The sequence below is a fragment of the Phaseolus vulgaris genome, chromosome 4, assembly GCF_051622355.1.
Source record: "Phaseolus vulgaris cultivar YP4 chromosome 4, ASM5162235v1, whole genome shotgun sequence".
In the NCBI taxonomy this organism is placed as follows: Eukaryota; Viridiplantae; Streptophyta; class Magnoliopsida; order Fabales; family Fabaceae; genus Phaseolus; species Phaseolus vulgaris.
Window position 1 is genome coordinate 40960541 of NC_143501.1, and position 19096 is coordinate 40979636.

General features: G+C 27.8%; 2 protein-coding genes across 3 annotated transcripts; both read right to left on the reverse strand.

Moving 5' to 3' along the window:
• Window positions 1-6745: 6745 nt before the first annotated feature.
• LOC137838783 (putative zinc finger A20 and AN1 domain-containing stress-associated protein 8) lies at window positions 6746-7198 on the reverse strand. Its single transcript, XM_068648009.2, has one exon. It carries the CDS (start codon window positions 7196-7198, stop codon window positions 6746-6748), a length of 453 nt encoding a protein of 150 aa, XP_068504110.2.
• A 2091-nt stretch (window positions 7199-9289) lies between these two features.
• On the reverse strand, window positions 9290-9741 carry LOC137838784 (zinc finger A20 and AN1 domain-containing stress-associated protein 6). Of its 2 annotated transcripts, none has more exons than XM_090301104.1 (2): window positions 9627-9741; window positions 9290-9588 (listed from the first exon to the last, which is right to left on the reverse strand). In XM_090301104.1, exons 1-2 carry the CDS (start codon window positions 9739-9741, stop codon window positions 9290-9292), a joined length of 414 nt encoding a protein of 137 aa, XP_090157230.1. The 2 variants fall into 2 exon arrangements, with proteins under 2 accessions (XP_090157230.1, XP_090157231.1); XM_090301105.1 differs by having other exon boundaries at window positions 9290-9568; window positions 9616-9741.
• Window positions 9742-19096: the final 9355 nt, after the last annotated feature.

Sequence of the window (19096 nt, forward strand, 5' to 3'; positions counted from 1 at the left end):
TGATACTAATATTTTGATACCATTATTCCAACTCGTTCGTGTTATTATGGAAGGAGTTCATTCTCAAAAAACAAAAATCCATTTATTGCTACTGGTTAATTTCACTATGAAATTACTAGTTTGAAAAAATTTCAAATTGCACAATTTAATTATTTTTTTCAAAATCTAAATATATTTTGGAGTGCACAATCGATAATAATTTTTATTTTTAAAATTATGTTATGAATTGCATAATCTATCATGTATTTTTCAAAAAACTAAAGAAAAATAAAATTGTACAATCTTGAATTCAATTTTAAATCCAAAAATATCTTATGAATTGCTTAATTCATAGTGTATTCACAATATGAAAAAAAAAAATTCAAATAATGCAATTTGAAAGTCATTTAGGGTCCAAAATTGCATTATGGATCCATAATCTTGAATGTGTTTTTGACAGACTAAATATATTCTTAATCCATAAATGACTTTCGAATTACACAATCCAAAATTGTTTCTAATGATTTGACATTGCAAAATTCTTTTCAATCCCTTCCAAGTGATGATCAATAGTTTCACGAATCATGATCGACCATTTTGACAATATAGTTGAATGTACCACGATTAATATTTTTTAAAAGAATTCAATTTTGCCACTAAGTTCTAGGCTAAACAAATGGATAAGAATGAATCATTAAGTGAAGAAGGGGAACAAATACAGGCCTCCCGAAGACCGAGACTTCCTCCTAAAACTAGAGTAAAAGTCAATAAGAAAATCTACAAAGCATACCTAAGGAAGAATAATGGTGTGTGATTATCATACTTATGTTTCCGTAATAATGCTCAAAATTTGGTACTAATATTTTGATACCATTATTCCAACTCGTTCGTGTTATTATTTTAGTAGTTCATTCTCAAAAAACAAAAATCCATTTGTTGCTACTGGTTAATTTCACTATGAAATTACTAGTTTGAAAAAATTTCAAATTGCACAATTTAATTCTTTTTTTCAAAATCTAAATATATTTTGGAGTGTACAATCGATAATAATTTTTATATTTAAAATTATGTTATGAATTGCATAATCTATCATGTATTTTTCAAAAAACTAAAGAAAAATAAAATTGTACAATCTTGAATTCAATTTTGAATCCAAAAATATCTTATGAATTGCTTAATTCATAGTGTATTCACAATATGAAAAAAAAAATTCAAATAATGCAATTTGAAAGTCATTTAGGGTCCAAAATTGCATTATGGATCCATAATCTTCAATGTATTTTTGACAAACTAAATACATTCTTAACCCATAAATGACTTTCGAATTACACAATCCAAAATTGTTTCTAATGATTTGACATTGCAAAATTCTTTTCAATCCCTTCCAAGTGATGATCAATAGATTGAGGAATCATGATCGACCATTTTAACAATATAGTTGAATGTACCACGATTAATATGTTTTAAAAGAAGTCAATTTTGCCACTAAGTTCTAGGCTAAACAAATGGATAAGAATGAATCATTAAGTGAAGAAGGGTAACAAATACAGGCCTCCCGGAGACTGAGACTTCCTCCTAAAACTAGAGTAAAAGTCAATAAGAAAATCTACAAAGCATACCTAAGGAAGAATAATGGTGTGTGATTATCATACTTATGTTTCCGTAATAATGCTCAAAATTTGATACTAATATTTTGATACCATTATTCCAACTCATTCGTGTTATCGTGGAAGGAGTTCATTCTCAAAAAACAAAAATGCATTTGTTGCTACTGGTTAATTTCACTATGAAATTACTAGTTTGAAAAAATTTCAAATTGCACAATTTAATTCTTTTTTTCAAAATCTAAATATATTTTGGAGTGTACAATCGATAATAATTTTTATATTTAAAATTATGTTATGAATTGCATAATCTATCATGTATTTTTCAAAAAACTAAAGAAAAATAAAATTGTACAATCTTGAATTCAATTTTGAATCCAAAAATATCTTATGAATTGCTTAATTCATAGTGTATCCACTATATGAAAAAAAAAATTCAAATAATGCAATTTGAAAGTCATTTAGGGTCCAAAATTGCATTATGGATCCATAATCTTGAATGTATTTTTGACAAACTAAATACATTCTTAACCCATAAATGACTTTTGAATTACACAATCCAAAATTGTTTCTAATGATTTGACATTGCAAAATTCTTTTCAATCCCTTCCAAGTGATGATCAATAGATTGAGGAATCATGATCGACCATTTTGACAATATAGTTGAATGTACCACGATTAATATTTTTTAAAAGAAGTCAATTTTGCCACTAAGTTCTAGGCTAAACAAATGGATAAGAATGAATCATTAAGTGAAGAAGGGGAACAAATACAGGCCTCCAGGAGACCAAGACTTCCTCCTAAAACTAGAGTAAAAGTCAATAAGAAAATCTACAAAGCATACCTAAGGAAGAATAATGGTGTGTGATTATTATACTTAAGTTTTCGTAATAATGCTCAAAATTTGATACTAATAATTTGATACCATTATTCCAACTCGTTCGTGTTATTATGGAAGGAGTTCATTTCCAAAAAACAAAAATCCATTTGTTGCTACTGGTTAATTTCACTATGAAATTACTAGTTTGAAAAAATTTCAAATTGCACAATTTAATTATTTTTTTCAAAATCTAAATTTATTTTGGATTATACAATCTATAATAATTTGTATATTTAAAATTATGTTATGAGTTGCAAAATCTATCATGTATTTTTCAAAAACCTAAAAAGAAATCAAATTATACAATCTTGAATTCAATTTTGAATCCAAAAATATCTTATGAATTGCTTAATTCATAGTGTATTGACAATATGAAAAAAAAAATTCAAATAATGCAATTTGAAAGTCATTTAGGGTCCAAAATTGCATTATGGATTCCATAATCTTGAATGTATTTTTGACAAACTAAATACATTCTAGATCCATAAATGACTTTTGAATTACGCAATCCAAAATTGTGTCTAATGATTTGACATTGCAAAATTCTTTTCATTCCCTTCCATGTGATGATCAATAGATTCATGAATCATGATCGACCATTTTGACAATATAGTTGAATATACCATGATTAATATTTTTTAAAAGAAGTCAATTTTGCCACTAAGTTCTACGCTAAAAAAATGAAAAAGAATGAATCATTAAGTGAAGAAGGGGAACAAATACAGGCCTCCAGGAGACCGTGTCTTCCTCCTAAAACTCGAGTAAAAGTCAATAAGAAAATATACAAAGCATACCTAAGGAAGAATAATGGTGTGTGATTATCATACTTAAGTTTCCGTAATAATGCCTAAAATTTGATACTAATATTTTGATACCATTATTCCAACTCGTTCCTGTTATTATGGAAGGAGTTCATTCTCAAAAAACAAAAATCCATTTGTTGCTACTGGTTAATTTCACTATGAAATTACTAGTTTGAAAAACTTTCAAATTGCACAATTTAATTATTTTTTTCAAAATCTAAATATATTTTGGAATGTACAATCGATAATAATTTTTATATTTAAAATTATGTTATGAATTGCATAATCTATCATGTATTTTTCAAAAAACTAAAGAAAAATAAAATTGTACAATCTTGAATTCAATTTTGAATCCAAAAATATCTTATGAATTGCTTAATTCATAGTGTATTCACAATATGAAAAAAAAATTCAAATAATGCAATTTGAAAGTCATTTAGGGTCCAAAATTGCATTATGGATTCCATAATCTTGAATGTATTTTTGACAAACTAAATACATTCTAGATCTATAAATGACTTTTGAATTACGCAATCCAAAATTGTGTCTAATGATTTGACTTTGCAAAATTCTTTTCAATCCCTTCCATGTGATGATCAATAGATTCATGAATCATGATCGACCATTTTGACAATATAGTTGAATCTACCTTGATTAATATTTTTTTAAAGAAGTCAATTTTGCCACTAAGTTCTACGCTAAAAAAATGAAAAAGAATGAATCATTAAGTGAAGAAGGGGAACAAATACAGGCCTCCAGGAGACCGTGTCTTCCTCTTAAAACTCGAGTAAAAGTCAATAAGAAAATATACAAAGCATACCTAAGGAAGAATAATGGTGTGTGATTATCATACTTAAGTTTCCGTAATAACGCCTAAAATTTGATACTAATATTTTGATACCATTATTCCAACTCGTTCCTGTTATTATCGAAGGAGTTCATTCTCAAAAAACAAAAATCCATTTGTTGCTACTGGTTCATTTCACTATGAAAGTACTAGTTTGAAAAAATTTCAAATTGCACAATTTAATTATTTTTTTCAAAATCTAAATTCTTTTTGGATTATACAATCTATAATAATTTGTATATTTAAAATTATGTTATGAGTTGCAAAATCTATCATGTATTTTTCAAAAACCTAAAAAGAAATCAAATTATACAATCTTGAATTCAATTTTGAATCCAAAAATATCTTATGAATTGCTTAATTCATAGTGTATTGACAATATGAAAAAAAAAATTCAAATAATGCAATTTGAAAGTCATTTAGGGTCTAAAATTGCATTATGGATTCCATAATCTTGAATGTATTTTTGATAAACTAAATACATTCTAGATCCATAAATGACTTTTGAATTACGCAATCCAAAATTGTGTCTAATGATTTGACATTGCAAAATTCTTTTCAATCCCTTCCATGTGATGATCAATAGATTCATGAATCATGATCGACCATTTTGACAATATAGTTGAATCTACCATGATTAATATTTTTTAAAAGAAGTCAATTTTGCCACTAAGTTTTAGGCTAAAAAAATGAAAAAGAATGAATCATTAAGTGAAGAAGGGGAACAAATACAGGCCTCCAGGAGACCGTGTCTTCCTCCTAAAACTCGAGTAAAAGTCAATAAGAAAATATACAAAGCATACCTAAGGAAGAATAATGGTGTGTGATTATCATACTTAAGTTTCCGTAATAATGCCTAAAATCTGATACTAATATTTTGATACCATTATTCCAACTCGTTCCTGTTATTATGGAAGGAGTTCATTCTCAAAAAACAAAAATCCATTTGTTGCTACTGGTTAATTTCACTATGAAATTACTAGTTTGAAAAAATTTCAAATTGCACAATTTAATTATTTTTTTCAAAATCTAAATTTATTTTGGATTATACAATCGATAATAATTTTTATATTTAAAATTATGTTATGAGTTGCAAAATCTATCATGTATTTTTCAAAACACTAAAAAGAAATCAAATTATACAATCTTGAATTCAATTTTGAATCCAAAAATATCTTATGAATTGCTTAATTCATAGTGTATTCACAATATGAAAAAAAAAAATTCAAATAATGCAATTTGAAAGTCATTTAGGGTCCAAAATTGCATTATGGATTCCATAATCTTGAATGTATTTTTGACAAACTAAATACATTCTAGATCCATAAATGACTTTCGAATTACGCAATCCAAAATTGTTTCTAATGATTTGACATTGCAAAATTCTTTTCAATCCCTTCCAAGTGATGATCAATAGATTGAGGAATCATGATCGACCATTTTAACAATATAGTTGAATGTACCATCATTAATATTTTTTAAAAGAAGTCAATTTTGCCACTAAGTTCTAGGCTAAACAAATGGATAAGAATGAATCATTAAGTGAAGAAGGGTAACAAATACAGGCCTCCAGGAGACTGAGACATCCTCCTAAAACTAGAGTAAAAGTCAATAAGAAAATCTACAAAGCATGCCTAAGGTAGAATAATGGCATGTGATTATCACCGGATTTTATTATGGATGTTATATGCAAACTAGGTCAATATGATTCGATTATTTGCATTCAATCATTCCTCTTTGTAATTTTTGGGGAGAGAAAGTTTATTTGTTTACCTTCTGTTCATTATTTCACATTTTCTTTTTTGGTTTAAACTTCCAATGTAGTTGTTTAAATTACTCTGGTAAGTCTCTTTGTTGTTTTTTCTTTGTATAGGTTTGGTCTAGTCCTCTGTTTTTTTTTTCTTTTATGTTTTTTTTTATGTGATGATACATGTTACATAATGTGATTTTTATAAAACTATAAGTATTTTTTGAACAAGAGTGGTTTTAAATAACAATTTTACGATAATTTTTTTAAAACCTTTTAAGTGATTTAAAATAGCAATTTTATGACAGTTGTTATTAAGACTTTTTAAGTGTGAACGTTAAGAATTTTCTTAAACTCTTATTTTTGGATCGTGTATCACTTCTAGTAGATTTATTTCTAATTTAAATTTTAATGTATATTATTTTAAAATATGAATAGTTTAAAATAAAATTATATCGCACCTAAATTATTTATATCAAACTAGATCTATCACAAATCTAAAATATATTTTAAACATTGAAAATATTTACTTATCAAAAAATTCAAATATAAAATTATTTTTATTACAGTCTTTAAAATATAATATAAATAATTTTCTTATTATTTATAATACAAATAGATTAAAACAAACCGCCGTTCTAATACAAATTTTCGCCATTCAAGTCCATTTAATTTTTCAGTAGTTTATATATGTACAAAATAAATGGACAAACAAACAAAATGTCAAGAAAAACAATAGGTTAAATGACATGATATTGAATATTAACTTTTTAATTCATAATACCAACCTTTACAATTAATGATGAATTTCAGTTCAATTAATCATAAATCCTATATGATTCATGGTAGAAATGGAGTACAATAAAGAAAATAGAAAAATTAATTCTAAATTCTATGTTTTAATTTATCACTAATGCATAAAGGATTTTCTTTAATCAAAACTTCACGACCAATTTTCTTCCAATCTATTTTGCAAGCATGCATCTCTGGATATCTATGTGATCCACAGAAAATATCTCCACAGCGACATTGGAAGCCTAATAATCCAATCCTCTTCTTGCAACTGTTGCATCTCTTTCTCTCATTCTTCTTACTCATATCAGAAACAAAAGTCATATCATCAATGATAAAACTTGTAGAACTTTCAGAAATACATGATGTTACCTCAAAATAATTTTTTTTGTTATTCATGTTATTCGTTTCAAACTCTACACCCTTACAACCCTTTGATTTGGTGTTGTTTTCTTTGAGATAATCTTTGTAGCACTTTGAACAAAGGTTCTTGTTGGTATGGGAACCATTGAACCCACAACCATTAGCACAAAGTGATGCAACCATGGTGTTTGATTTAAGGAAAAACTTTGAAGAATATTGATATCACCTCACTAAATTTGAGTTTAAGAAAATGAGAAAAGTGTGCAACAATAGAGAAACTTAAAAAGTATTTATAACTAAAAAATATGATAAGTTTTTGAATAAATCTTAAATCTAACATATCTTAATCAAATATAACTTTTGATATATAAGATATTATATCATTTTGAATAAAATCCATAAAATTAAGAATAATATATTATATTATATATTACACAAATAGTAAATATTGTTTAAAAGGTATACTGACAATTTAAAGTTATTACAGTGTATGTTGAAAATTTTAAGAGAAATATAATTTGTTTTACGATTTAAATCTGATAATATTTTTAAATTACTAATATGTTAATTTTAAATTAATAAAAAACAATTTCAATTCACCTCAAAACATTAAATTCTAAATTCAATATTAAAAAAAAAATATAACCTAACAAAAGTCAATAAAAGTTAAAAGTTAAAGGCATTTTTAGTAAATTTTGTTTAAGAAAATATTTAAGCTAAAATTAAGATCTTAAAAAATTTAATTTAATTTCAGTAGTATAAATTAAAAGATTATTTAAATTAATTTAAACATTCTTGTCAATTTTTATTATGCTGCTGTTATCATATATGATATTCTTACTAATTTAGAACTCTATAACTTATTTTTTCTTTTCTCTCTCTTGTTTGTTTTTATTTTCTAATTTCTATATAGAAATTTAATAATTCACTTATCATTATCTTTATATTAAATTTTAATTCCTATTATCTATTTTATATGCGGTCAAAATATTTTTATTATTATTTTCTTCACTCTACTTTTAACATATCTCTTATTATTGATTATCAATTTTTTTTATCATTTTGGATTTAGATGTTAATAGTTTTTCTTTTGCTATGAATTAAGGAAATTTCTCTTAGAATAAGTATCATTAAATTATACTCCTATAAATTATCATCCAAAATATAATTTGATTTTATTGTTGAAAGTTGAAAATATTGTTTGCACGTACTTCCAATATGTGTCGTAATATATTTTTTAATTTTTCAATTAACAATAAAAAAAATTTGTAATAAAAAAATAAGCAATATATTTAAGAACATTGTTAAAAGTAGTTACGTTTTCAATATTTTATCTATATAAAAAGAGATGTGAAAAATTACAATAGTAAACACATCTAAATTTTTTAATATATGACATATAGTTATTTGATTATTTTGATAATTTGGTTTTATTAAAGATAGAAGTATTGTGTGAGAATTTTTTAAAATTCAAATGATTTAAAAGTATGAATTATTTTTTTGACACCCAAAAAATGTTGGTTATTAATTCAGATTTTATTACCTTAAATTATTTACCGTTATTATTGCATTAATGGTCAGTCAACATAGTTGTTAGTATTCCTATTTTATAACTTCCAGTATTTTTATTGAAGTAGTTCAATCAGTTTCTACAATTAGTTTCTACAACTGGTATCAGAGCTAGTTTGTTATCATGAAGTCTACTCATGATTATCATGAGTTATGGGATGTTGTTGAGGGTGGAGTTTTTGCATTAGCTGATAATGTAACTGAGGCGCACTAAGTAGCGTATCACTTCTAGTACATCTAGTTCTAATTTAAATTTCAATGTATATTATTTTAAAATATGAATAGTTTAAAATTATATCGCACCTAAATTATTTATCTCAAACTAGATCTATCACAAATCTAAAATATATTTTAAACATTGAAAATATTTACTTATCAAAATATTAAAATGTAAAATTATTTTTATTACATTCTTTAAACTATAATATAATTACTTTCCTTATTATTTATAATACAAATAGATTAAAGAAAAACCTTTCCGCAGTTTTTATACTAATTTTCGTCATTCAAGTCATTTTATCTTTCAGTAGTTTATATATGTACAAAATAAATGGAATAGGTTAAATGACATGATATTGAATATAAACTTTTTAATTCATAATACCAACATTTACAATTAATGATGAATTTCAGTTTAATTAATCATAAATTTTATATGATTCAGGGTAGAAATGGAGTACAATAAAGAAAATAGAAAAATTAATTCTAAATTCTATGTTTTAGTTTATCACTAATGCATAAAGGATTTTCTTTAATCAAAACTTCACGACCAATTTTCTTCCAATCTATTTTGCATGCATGCATCTCTGAATATCTATGTGATCCACAAAAAACATCTCCACAGCGACATTGGAAGCCTAATAATCCAATCCTCTTCTTGCAACTGTTGTATCTCTTTCTCTCATTCTTCTTACTCATATCAGAAACAAAAGTCATATCATCAATGATAGAACTTGTAGAACTTTCAGAAATACATGATGTTTCCTCAAAATAATTTTTTTGTTATTCATGTTATTCGTTTCACACTCTACACCCTTACAACCCTTTGATTTGGTGTTGTTTTCTTTGAGATAATCTTTGTAGCACTTTAAACAAAGATTCTTGTTGGTAGGAGAACCATTGAACCCACAACCATTAGCACAAAGTGATGTAACCATGGTGTTGGACTTAAGGAAACACTTTGAAGAATATTGATATCACCTCACTAAATTTGAATTTAAGAGAATCATAATAGTGTGCAACAATAGTGAGACTTAAAAAGTATTTATAACTAAAAAATATGATAAATTTTTGAATAAATCTTATATCTAACATATCTTAATCAAATATAAATTTTGTTATATAAGAAATTTTATCATTTTAAATAAAATCCATAAAATTAAGAATATTATATTATTTATATATATATATATATATATATATATTAGACAGATTTTAAATATTGTTTAAAAGGCATACTGACAATTTAAAGTTGTTACACTGTCTGTTGAAAATTTTAAGAGAAATATTTGTTTTACGATTTAAATCTGATAATATTTTTAAATTACCAATATGTTAGTTTTAAATTAATAAAATACAATTTCAAATCACCTCAAAACATAAAATTCTAAATTCAATATTTAAAAAAAAAATTGTAACCTAACAAAAGTCAATAAAACTTAGAAGTTAAAGGATTTTTTAGAAAATTTTGTTTAAGAAGATATTTAAGCTAAAATTAAGATCTTAAAAAATTTAATTTAATTTCAGTAGTATAAATTATTTTCCTTCTATCTTTACATTGTTTTCTACGTATCTTTTCCGTGTTTGTTTTCTACATATCTTTTACGCGTTGCAGATATCATATATGATATTCTTACTAATTTAGAACTCTATAATTTATTTTTTCTTTTCTCTCTATGTCTTGTTTGTTTTTATTTTCTAATTTATACATAAAAATTTAATAATTTACTTATCATCATCTTTATATTCAATTTTAATTCTTATTATCTTTTTTATGTGCGAATAAAATATTTTTATTATTATTTTCTTCAATCTACTTTAAGATATCTCTTATTATTGATTATCAATTTTTTTTATCATTTTGGATTTAGATGTTAATAATTTTTCTTTTGCTTAACCTGTAAAATCCATAACAAAGACATACGAATTAAGGAAATTTCTCTTTGAACAAGTATCATTTAATTATATTCCTATAAATTATCATCCAAAAAATAATTTTGATTTTATTTTTGAAAGTTGAAAAAATTGTTTGCACGTACTTCCAATATGTGTTGTAATATATTTTAAAATTTATCAATTAGCAATAAACAATTTTTGTAATAAAAAAATAAGCAATCTATTTAAGAACCATTCTTAAAAGTACTTAGGTTTTAATTTTTTTTCTATATAAAAAGAGATGTGAAAAATTACAATAGTAAACACATCTAAAAATTTTAATATATGATATATAGTTATTTGATTATTTTGATAATTTGGTTTTATTAAAGTTAGAAATATTCTGTGAGATTTTTTTTTTAAAATTTAAGTGATTTAAAAGTATGAATTATTTTTGTAACACCCCAAAAATACATCCAACTATTACAATACAAGTTCTACATGTTTCTATACAAGCTTAGAGGCTTTCAAAACATTCCTAATACATGATTAGGACTTATGAAAATACAAATATTTACAAATATATCCTAAAGTCCTCCGGACCCTCCGACACCTGTATGATTATCTGCTCATGTATGTAGTACAATCATCACAGTTCACAACACAATAAGTAAAGTAAGGGTAAGCTAATGAAAAGAAATTCCATAACATATTTAATTCATGCAAAAAGAACCAATCAAACTAATTATTTATAAACATTTCTTTAAATATTGTCATATAAAATTTCAATACCAAATTCATCATTCATATAGACCACACATGAATCTATTTTCAATCACAATCATTGGATTTCATTTCAATTCATAATGCTTTGATTTAATTTAAATCACAGTGACTACACATGAATCAATCGTCTTCCGGAAGACTCATTAATTATGCCCCTACTAGAGACTAACATTTAATCCATACATAAAGGATCAGAGTAATTTCAAACATCCAATACCGAGTGTCTACAACAGGACCCGGTGTGTATGAACTCCCTCATCAGCTTCTCACCGGTCTATATGACTTAGATCATTAGTGAAACTAGAGGATCTCTGTTAAACATAGGTTTTTCATACTTAATGTACCATCAAACAACAATTCATACATTATCTCAAATGTATGACATCAATTTCATATAATTTTCACTGTTCATATATGATACATATCATTCAATCACATAACATTTAAAAATTCATAACATTCAAGAACCTTTCCAATAGTAAAACAATATATAACTCCCAAACTATCAAAATCTAATATTTATACATGTTCAGGCAACATAAAATCAAACAATTTTATCAAATAACATCTTTGCAAGAGAAATTGAAACTTGGGACTATGTCCCCTCCACATTCAGATATTCTAACCTAGGATACTATTGAAAGTTAAATTTAGTTTCCCTTACCTTAATTGCTTGCTTTCCAAGCAACCTCTAAAATTTTAGCCTGTCGGTCTGGATAAGCTCCAAAATATAAGGGTCTAATGCAAGTTATCCAAACAGGTAAATGATAAGTATCTTTAAGAGAACGATATAATTCATACCATTTGTTTAGAAAAAGTTGAAAGGTGAAAAATAAAGAGAATTAAAATATGAAATGTGATTATTTGGATGACTTGAAATATAGAAGAAATAATAATATATATATATATATATATATATATTATATTTGTATGTGTTTGGTCGGAAAGAAGAAAAAAATAAAAAAAAATGTGAACTTTGTTATGAAATAACCATTATACCTTTCACATACATATTAATTTAATTGTAATTTTCCAAGCAAAATCCTTCCTAAAATAAGAACTTCAAAAAATATACACTACTGTATAATAGATTATATTATATTTATAATCAATTATATCTTATTGTATATAATAATATATTAATGTTGATTTTTTTGAAGATTTAATTATAAGTAAAAATAATGTTCAAATATTAGAAATTGGGTATATTTTTTATATGATTCCACTAGCACACTTTGAATGATTCTTGACATTCTTAGGAATCATCTTGAGTTGGTTATGAGATAGGCACTTTATCATAGAATTGGATCAAGGTTCTATGAACAAGAACTCACCAAAACTAGTACCAAAACACAAACTCATATGGAAGGAAGGAAGGAGAAGAGAAAGCTCATGAAGATGGAGGAATGGTTGGATGATCACGCCACTAGGAGGATGGAGACTCCAAGATAAGTGTGCAAGCCGCCACTTGAGGTAACCATTGAACCATCAAGATAAGACTAGTGAAGAAGGCACAAAGCTCTCCAATGATCTCTCAAAAATTGAGTATAGTTTCTCAAATCAAAATTCAAATCTGAATTGTACAAGCTAAGCACCTTTATTTATAGCCTAGAGGTGCTGAAAAATAGGTGGGAAAATTCAAATAAACTCATTTGAAATTCCCACCAAAAACAAGTCACATGGGAGGTGTGATCTTTTTCTACTATGACACCTCCTAAAAACTACACGTACACCACTCTCCTAAGTCACATGGACAATGTGACTTTATTTTACATTTTCACACTCCTTTATTTAATAACCACACCTCCTAAAACTATACAAGAGTATTTCAAATCTTGGCCTTACCCCTCATGGGATAGACTTGGGCTCTTTGGGCTTTGGCCTTCTTGGGCTTGGGCTTGGGCTTGGGCTTCGGGCTTGGGCCTCATCTTTATTTTATGTCTTCTTTTAATTTTGAGAAGACTAGAAGGAAGAACTTCAAATGTGAGGGTGGATGTCCTCTTTCTCCATTAATAAAAGCCTCCTTTATTTGATTCTCATCATACTCCTCGAGTTGGAGAGAATTCGTCCACGAATTCTGAATCCCTGCATATAACAAAGTCAGTTTATTCTTACAATTAAAAGTGGAAGAAAAAGGAAAACATGACTTAGCATTTGGAAACAATGGGATTTCAGAAAAGGAGGTTCTATAAAACGACCAAGTTGGAAAAATTTGTTTAGGAATGATGATATCTTTTGGAAAAAGTCCTCTTAAATGGTGACAACCATTAGGAGGTATGAAAAAATCATCCCTAACATTTTTTAACCAAGATGGAGGTGAAGTAAGAACCTTTGGTAATGAAAAAGATATGGAAGGAAAACACCTTAGATGTGAAAGTATAAGACCCATGTCAACTTGGCCTTCTTTGTCTTTTTCATTTTTACTTGTGGTAGGTGTGTGAGTGAGGTCTTGTTTTACCTTGTTTAGCGTTAAGATTTGCTTTTGTGGACAATGAAGAGCTATGTGCCCAAAACCTAAACATTTAAAAAATTTGATATTTGAAGTTTTGGTAGGTGACTTAGGAGTAGAAGGATTTGTAGTAGAAACTTTTTTTGGAAACAAGGTTTGTTTGGAAAAATTGGAAGGAGAATTTTGAGTAGAAATTTTGTTGGCATCCTTCCTAGAAGAGTTGTAGAAATCATCATCATGAGTATTTTTGAAAGTTGTTTTCAAAAGATAGGATTCCACCTTGATGGCTTTGCGAAACACTTTCTTTAAAGAAGAGTACTCATTTAATTCTACAAATTCTCTAATATCTATTCTCAAACCACGTACAAACCATTTTATCTTTGACTCTTCATTAGCATGTATATTCATTTTAGTCAAAGTTGTTTCAAAATCTTTAAAGTATTCATCTACCATCCCATGTCCTTGAGGAAGCCTTTGGAACTTCAACAAGTGTTCCTTCCTAGAATGAGGAACAAACCTCGCGCGCATACACTCTTTCAAAGCATTCCAAGAAACCACGAGAGGTTTCTTGCGATATATAATGTCCATTACAATTTTATGCCACCATTCTTTGGCATAGCCCAAAAAGGATAAAGAAACTAAACTAAGTTTTTGGTCATCTTGGACCTTATACACATGAAAATAATGGTCAACCTTAGTCTCCCATTCTAAATACACATTAGGATCACTATCACCATTAAAACTAGGGACTTGTCCACAAGAAATGTTGAACACTTGGTGATATCTTTGGTCACGGTTATAGCTCTCTTCATGAGAATGATGGTGATGCTTCCTTCTTCTATGTTCCTCTTCACGACCAAAGTCATTTGAAGAACCTCTTGATGAAGGTCTATGTGAATGATGCCCATCATGGATAGAGTGAGATGGCCTAGCTTGTTGCACCTCCATCTTTTGCAATTTCTCTTCCAAACGCCTAATGGAGCGTTGAGCTTCATGCAATTCACCAAGGACCGAAGCTTTGGAAGGAGAGTGCTGCTTGTAAGATGCACCACTTGAATAGCCAGCCATTTGCAAATGAAAAACAGCAAACATACAAAAACAGCAAACAAGTTAAGAAACAAAGTTAGCAAAAAAAATAATATGGCACCCAAAATTGCCGAAGTGAATTTGGTCAGAAAAAGAGGTCACTCTCAAAGAAATAATGTCCCTGCACCAATCTGATCTTGAGGTCTTGGAATGCTCAAATGAAAGATGTCAAAGCAAGGCACACCAATCTCAAATCCAACCACGACAAAACCAAAGAAACAATAAAGACAAACAAGAAAAAGTATAAGCAATGAAAGGCTAGAACAAAAGGAATACTAGATGTTTGACAAACTCAAAGATTAAGGAACAAAAGACAAGCAAGAAAATAAGTAACTCAATGAGAAAGTAGACACACAAAAGAATACTTAAAGAAAAGCACTAGAGTAGATGAAGAAAACAAAAAATTAGCTACTGGAAAATATTTTTTATGCAAACTGTGTTTGATGTTCACTGATTTAACTGGAATGATATAAAGCGAACTGGATTAGAAATTTTAACCACATAAACTTGAAGATCTTAGCTCAAAAATGGCACTGGAATCACGCAAAAACAGTAAGCCAATTAATTGAGATAAATTTTTCAAAATCGCTGCCAGATTACCGTATTTTTTTCGGCAGAATTGTACACTTTTTGTATTTTATTTATCATTTTTTGTGTACTTTGAATTTTTGAGTACTTCTTTTTTCTACTCTTTTCTAACACTTTGAAGAACACAAATCCAGAATTTCAGAATTTTCCAGTTAGTAAATCAATTGCAATAAGGAAAAACAGTAAGCACGTTTTTAGAAAACAGAGGAATCCTAATAGGAATGAAAAACATAATTATGAACTAGCAAAGACATAATGGAAAATGATGTATAGGAACTTGTATAGGTCTAGAATACAAGTATGAACTCAATTCTAAAATAGAAAATGCACAAAGGATCAAGTATCAAACTCAGAAAAATTATATGACACCAAAGCAAGAAACAACAAATTCAATAAAAGTACTACAAGAAGTGATGACAATTATGGAAAAACAAGACTAAGACAAAACTTGTATGGATTCAAAAAGGAAAATACTCAAACATATGATAGGAAACATAAATAAAACAGCAATAAAACTCAAATAAGCCTAAAAACAGAACCGTAAATTGCAAGAAATTAAAGAGCTCTTGAAATTAAAGTGCAACACAACTCAAAAATTAAACAAGAACACACCTAAACTCTTGATACCACATGATATGATTCCACTAGCACACTTTGAATGATTCTTGACATTCTTAGGAATCATCTTGAGTTGGTTATGAGATAGGCACTTTATCATAGAATTGGATCAAGGTTCTATGAACAAGAACTCACCAAAACTAGTACCAAAACACAAACTCATATGGAAGTTCCAATTATTGTCAAATTGAACCGATTAAAATGGAAGTAAAAGCAATTGCACCGAACAAAACAACATAGAACTGAAATGTACCGAGCATAAAAGCTAGAAAATGCAAAAGAAGCAAGGATGAATCGGTAGAAACACAAAACTGAAGCAAGAACAGCAAGAACAACAAAAGTACCGAACAGAAAATCAAAGGAAGCAAGCTAAGACATGAACAATTAAAGAGAAGGAAGGAAGGAGAAGAGAAAGCTCATGAAGATGGATTGGATGATCACACCACTAGGAGGATGGAGACTCCAAGATAAGTGTGCAAGCCGCCACTTGAGGTAACCATTGAACCATCAAGATAAGACTATGAAGAAGGCACAAAGCTCTCCAATGCTCTCTCAAAAATTGAGTATAGTTTCTCTAATCAAAATTCAAATCTGAATTGTACAAGCTAAGCACCTTTATTTATAGCCTAGAGGTGCTGAAAAATAGGTGGGAAAATTCAAATAAACTCATTTGAAATTCCCACAAAAAACAAGTCACATGGGAGGTGTGACCTTTTTCTACTATGACACCTCCTAAAAACTACACCTACACCACTCTCCTAAGTCACATGGACAATGTGACTTTATTTTACATTTTCACACTCCTTTATTTAATAACCACACCTCCTAAAACTATACAAGAGTATTTCAAAGCTTGGCCTTGCCCCTCATGGGATGGACTTGGGCTCTTTGGGCTTTGGCCTTCTTGGGCTTGGGCTTGGGCTTTGGGCTTGGGCCTCATCTTTATTTTATGTCTTCTTTTAATTTTGACAAGACTACAAGGAAGAACTTCAAATGTGAGGGTGGATGTCCTCTTCCTCCATTAATAAAAGCCTCTTTTATTTGATTCTCATCAATTTTGATCCAGCTAAATAATTATATATGATTTTTAGAAACGTTTTGATTATTTGTGTTCAGTTAATAAATTATAATGAGATTTGTGTTCATTATTTTATTACATATTTGTATACATCAATGATAGTTATACCATACACGGATTTATTTGTCCATTCTTTTTTATGTGCATATGGCTGGTTGAATTTGTAGTAATAAGTTGAATTTCCAGTAATAATGCTCAAAATTTGATACCAATAATTAGCTTTTGAAAGTGTTATATTAAAATTTCACAAAATAACACTTTTTAAAATGAATTTAACATTTACTTGCTACAAAATTAACATCCAAAACATCATGTCTAGGAAGAGGATTTTTTTAGGTGGAAAATGCAAAACTTATGGAAAGAATGTGTAAATAGCAAATTGGGTCATGGTTGTCACTAATCAGAAAATGCAAAAGGGATTAGAGAAAGACCATTTTTTATGCACCCGTACAATTTCCATATGCACCTCTGTCGGGTTTAAAAAGACAAAATTACCTCAGGTGACATATATATTTTTACACTACTTTTATCTCTTCTTCTCCATTTCTTCTTCCTTATAGATGACCATCAGTCACATGTGCTCCTTCCTTTGCTTGCTCTAGTCCCATTATCAAATTCTATTATTGTTGTTTTGGTTATCCATTATTCCGACTCGTCGGTGTTATTATTGAAAAATTTTATTTTTTAAAAAACCATTTGTTGCTACTGGTTAATTGCACTATGAAATTACTAGTTTCAAAATTTTCAGATTGTACAAACTAATTCTTTTTTCAAAATCTGAATTCATTCCGGATTATACCATCTATAAGAAATTTTAGATCTAAAATTTTGTTATGAATTACATAATCTATCATGTATTTTTTTTTTTTAAACTAAATACATTTCGAATTGCACAATCTTGAATTCAATTTGGGGTCCAAAAATGTCTTATGAATTGCATAATTCATAACTTTATGGAAAAAAATTCAAATTATGCAATTTGAAAGTCATTTACAGGTCCAAATTGCATTATGTATTCCATAGTCTTGAATGTATTGTTGACAAACTCAATCCAAAACTAAATACATTTCGAATTACACAATCCAAAATATTTTCTAATGATTTGACCTTGCAAAATTGTTTTCAATGTTTTTCAGGTGATGATCGAGAGGCTCATAAATCATGTTCGATCATCTTGGTAACATATGTAATTGAATCTACCTTAGTTGATATTTTCTTAAAAGAAATCAATTTGGCGGCTTAGTTCTGGGCTAAAAAAATGGATAAAAATGAATCATTAACTGAAGAAGATGAACAAGTACAGACCTCTAGCAGACCGAGACGTCCTCCTAAAACTAGAGTAAAAGTCAATAAGAAAACCTCCAAAACATGTCAACTTAAGAAAAAGTAATGGTGTGTGATTATCACCAAATTTTGTTATGGATGTTATAACCAAACGGGTCAATATGATTGGATTATTGACATTCAATCACTCCTCTTTGTTATCTTTGGCGAGAAAAAGTTTTTGTTTGCCTTTTGGTATTTATTTCGTTTTTCCTTTTTTTGGTTTAAACTCCCAATATAGTTGTTTAGATTACTCTTGTGAGTTTCTTTTATTTTTTTCTTTGCATGGGTTTAGCCTAGTCCCCTATGTTTCTTTTTTTTATGTTATTTTTCATTTTCATGTGATGACGTGTGTTGCATCGCAAGAGTTTTATAAAAAGAATTACCATAAGTATTTTTAAACTAGAGTGGTTTTAAATAGCAATTTTATGGCAATTGTTTATTAAGACTTTTTATGTGATCTTAAATATATGGTTTGAATGTAATTCTG

Excerpts from the sequence above, each read along its gene's own strand:
- LOC137838783 (XM_068648009.2), bottom strand. The coding sequence starts at position 7,198 with ATGGTTGCATCACTTTGTGCTAATGGTTGTGGGTTCAATGGTTCCCAT.
- LOC137838784 (XM_090301104.1), bottom strand. The coding sequence starts at position 9,741 with ATGGTTACATCACTTTGTGCTAATGGTTGTGGGTTCAATGGTTCTCCT. Across the intron at positions 9,589-9,626 it reads AAACAACACCAAATCAAAGG|AACAAAAAAATTATTTTGAG; the intron begins GTTGTAAGGGTG and ends AATAACATGAAT.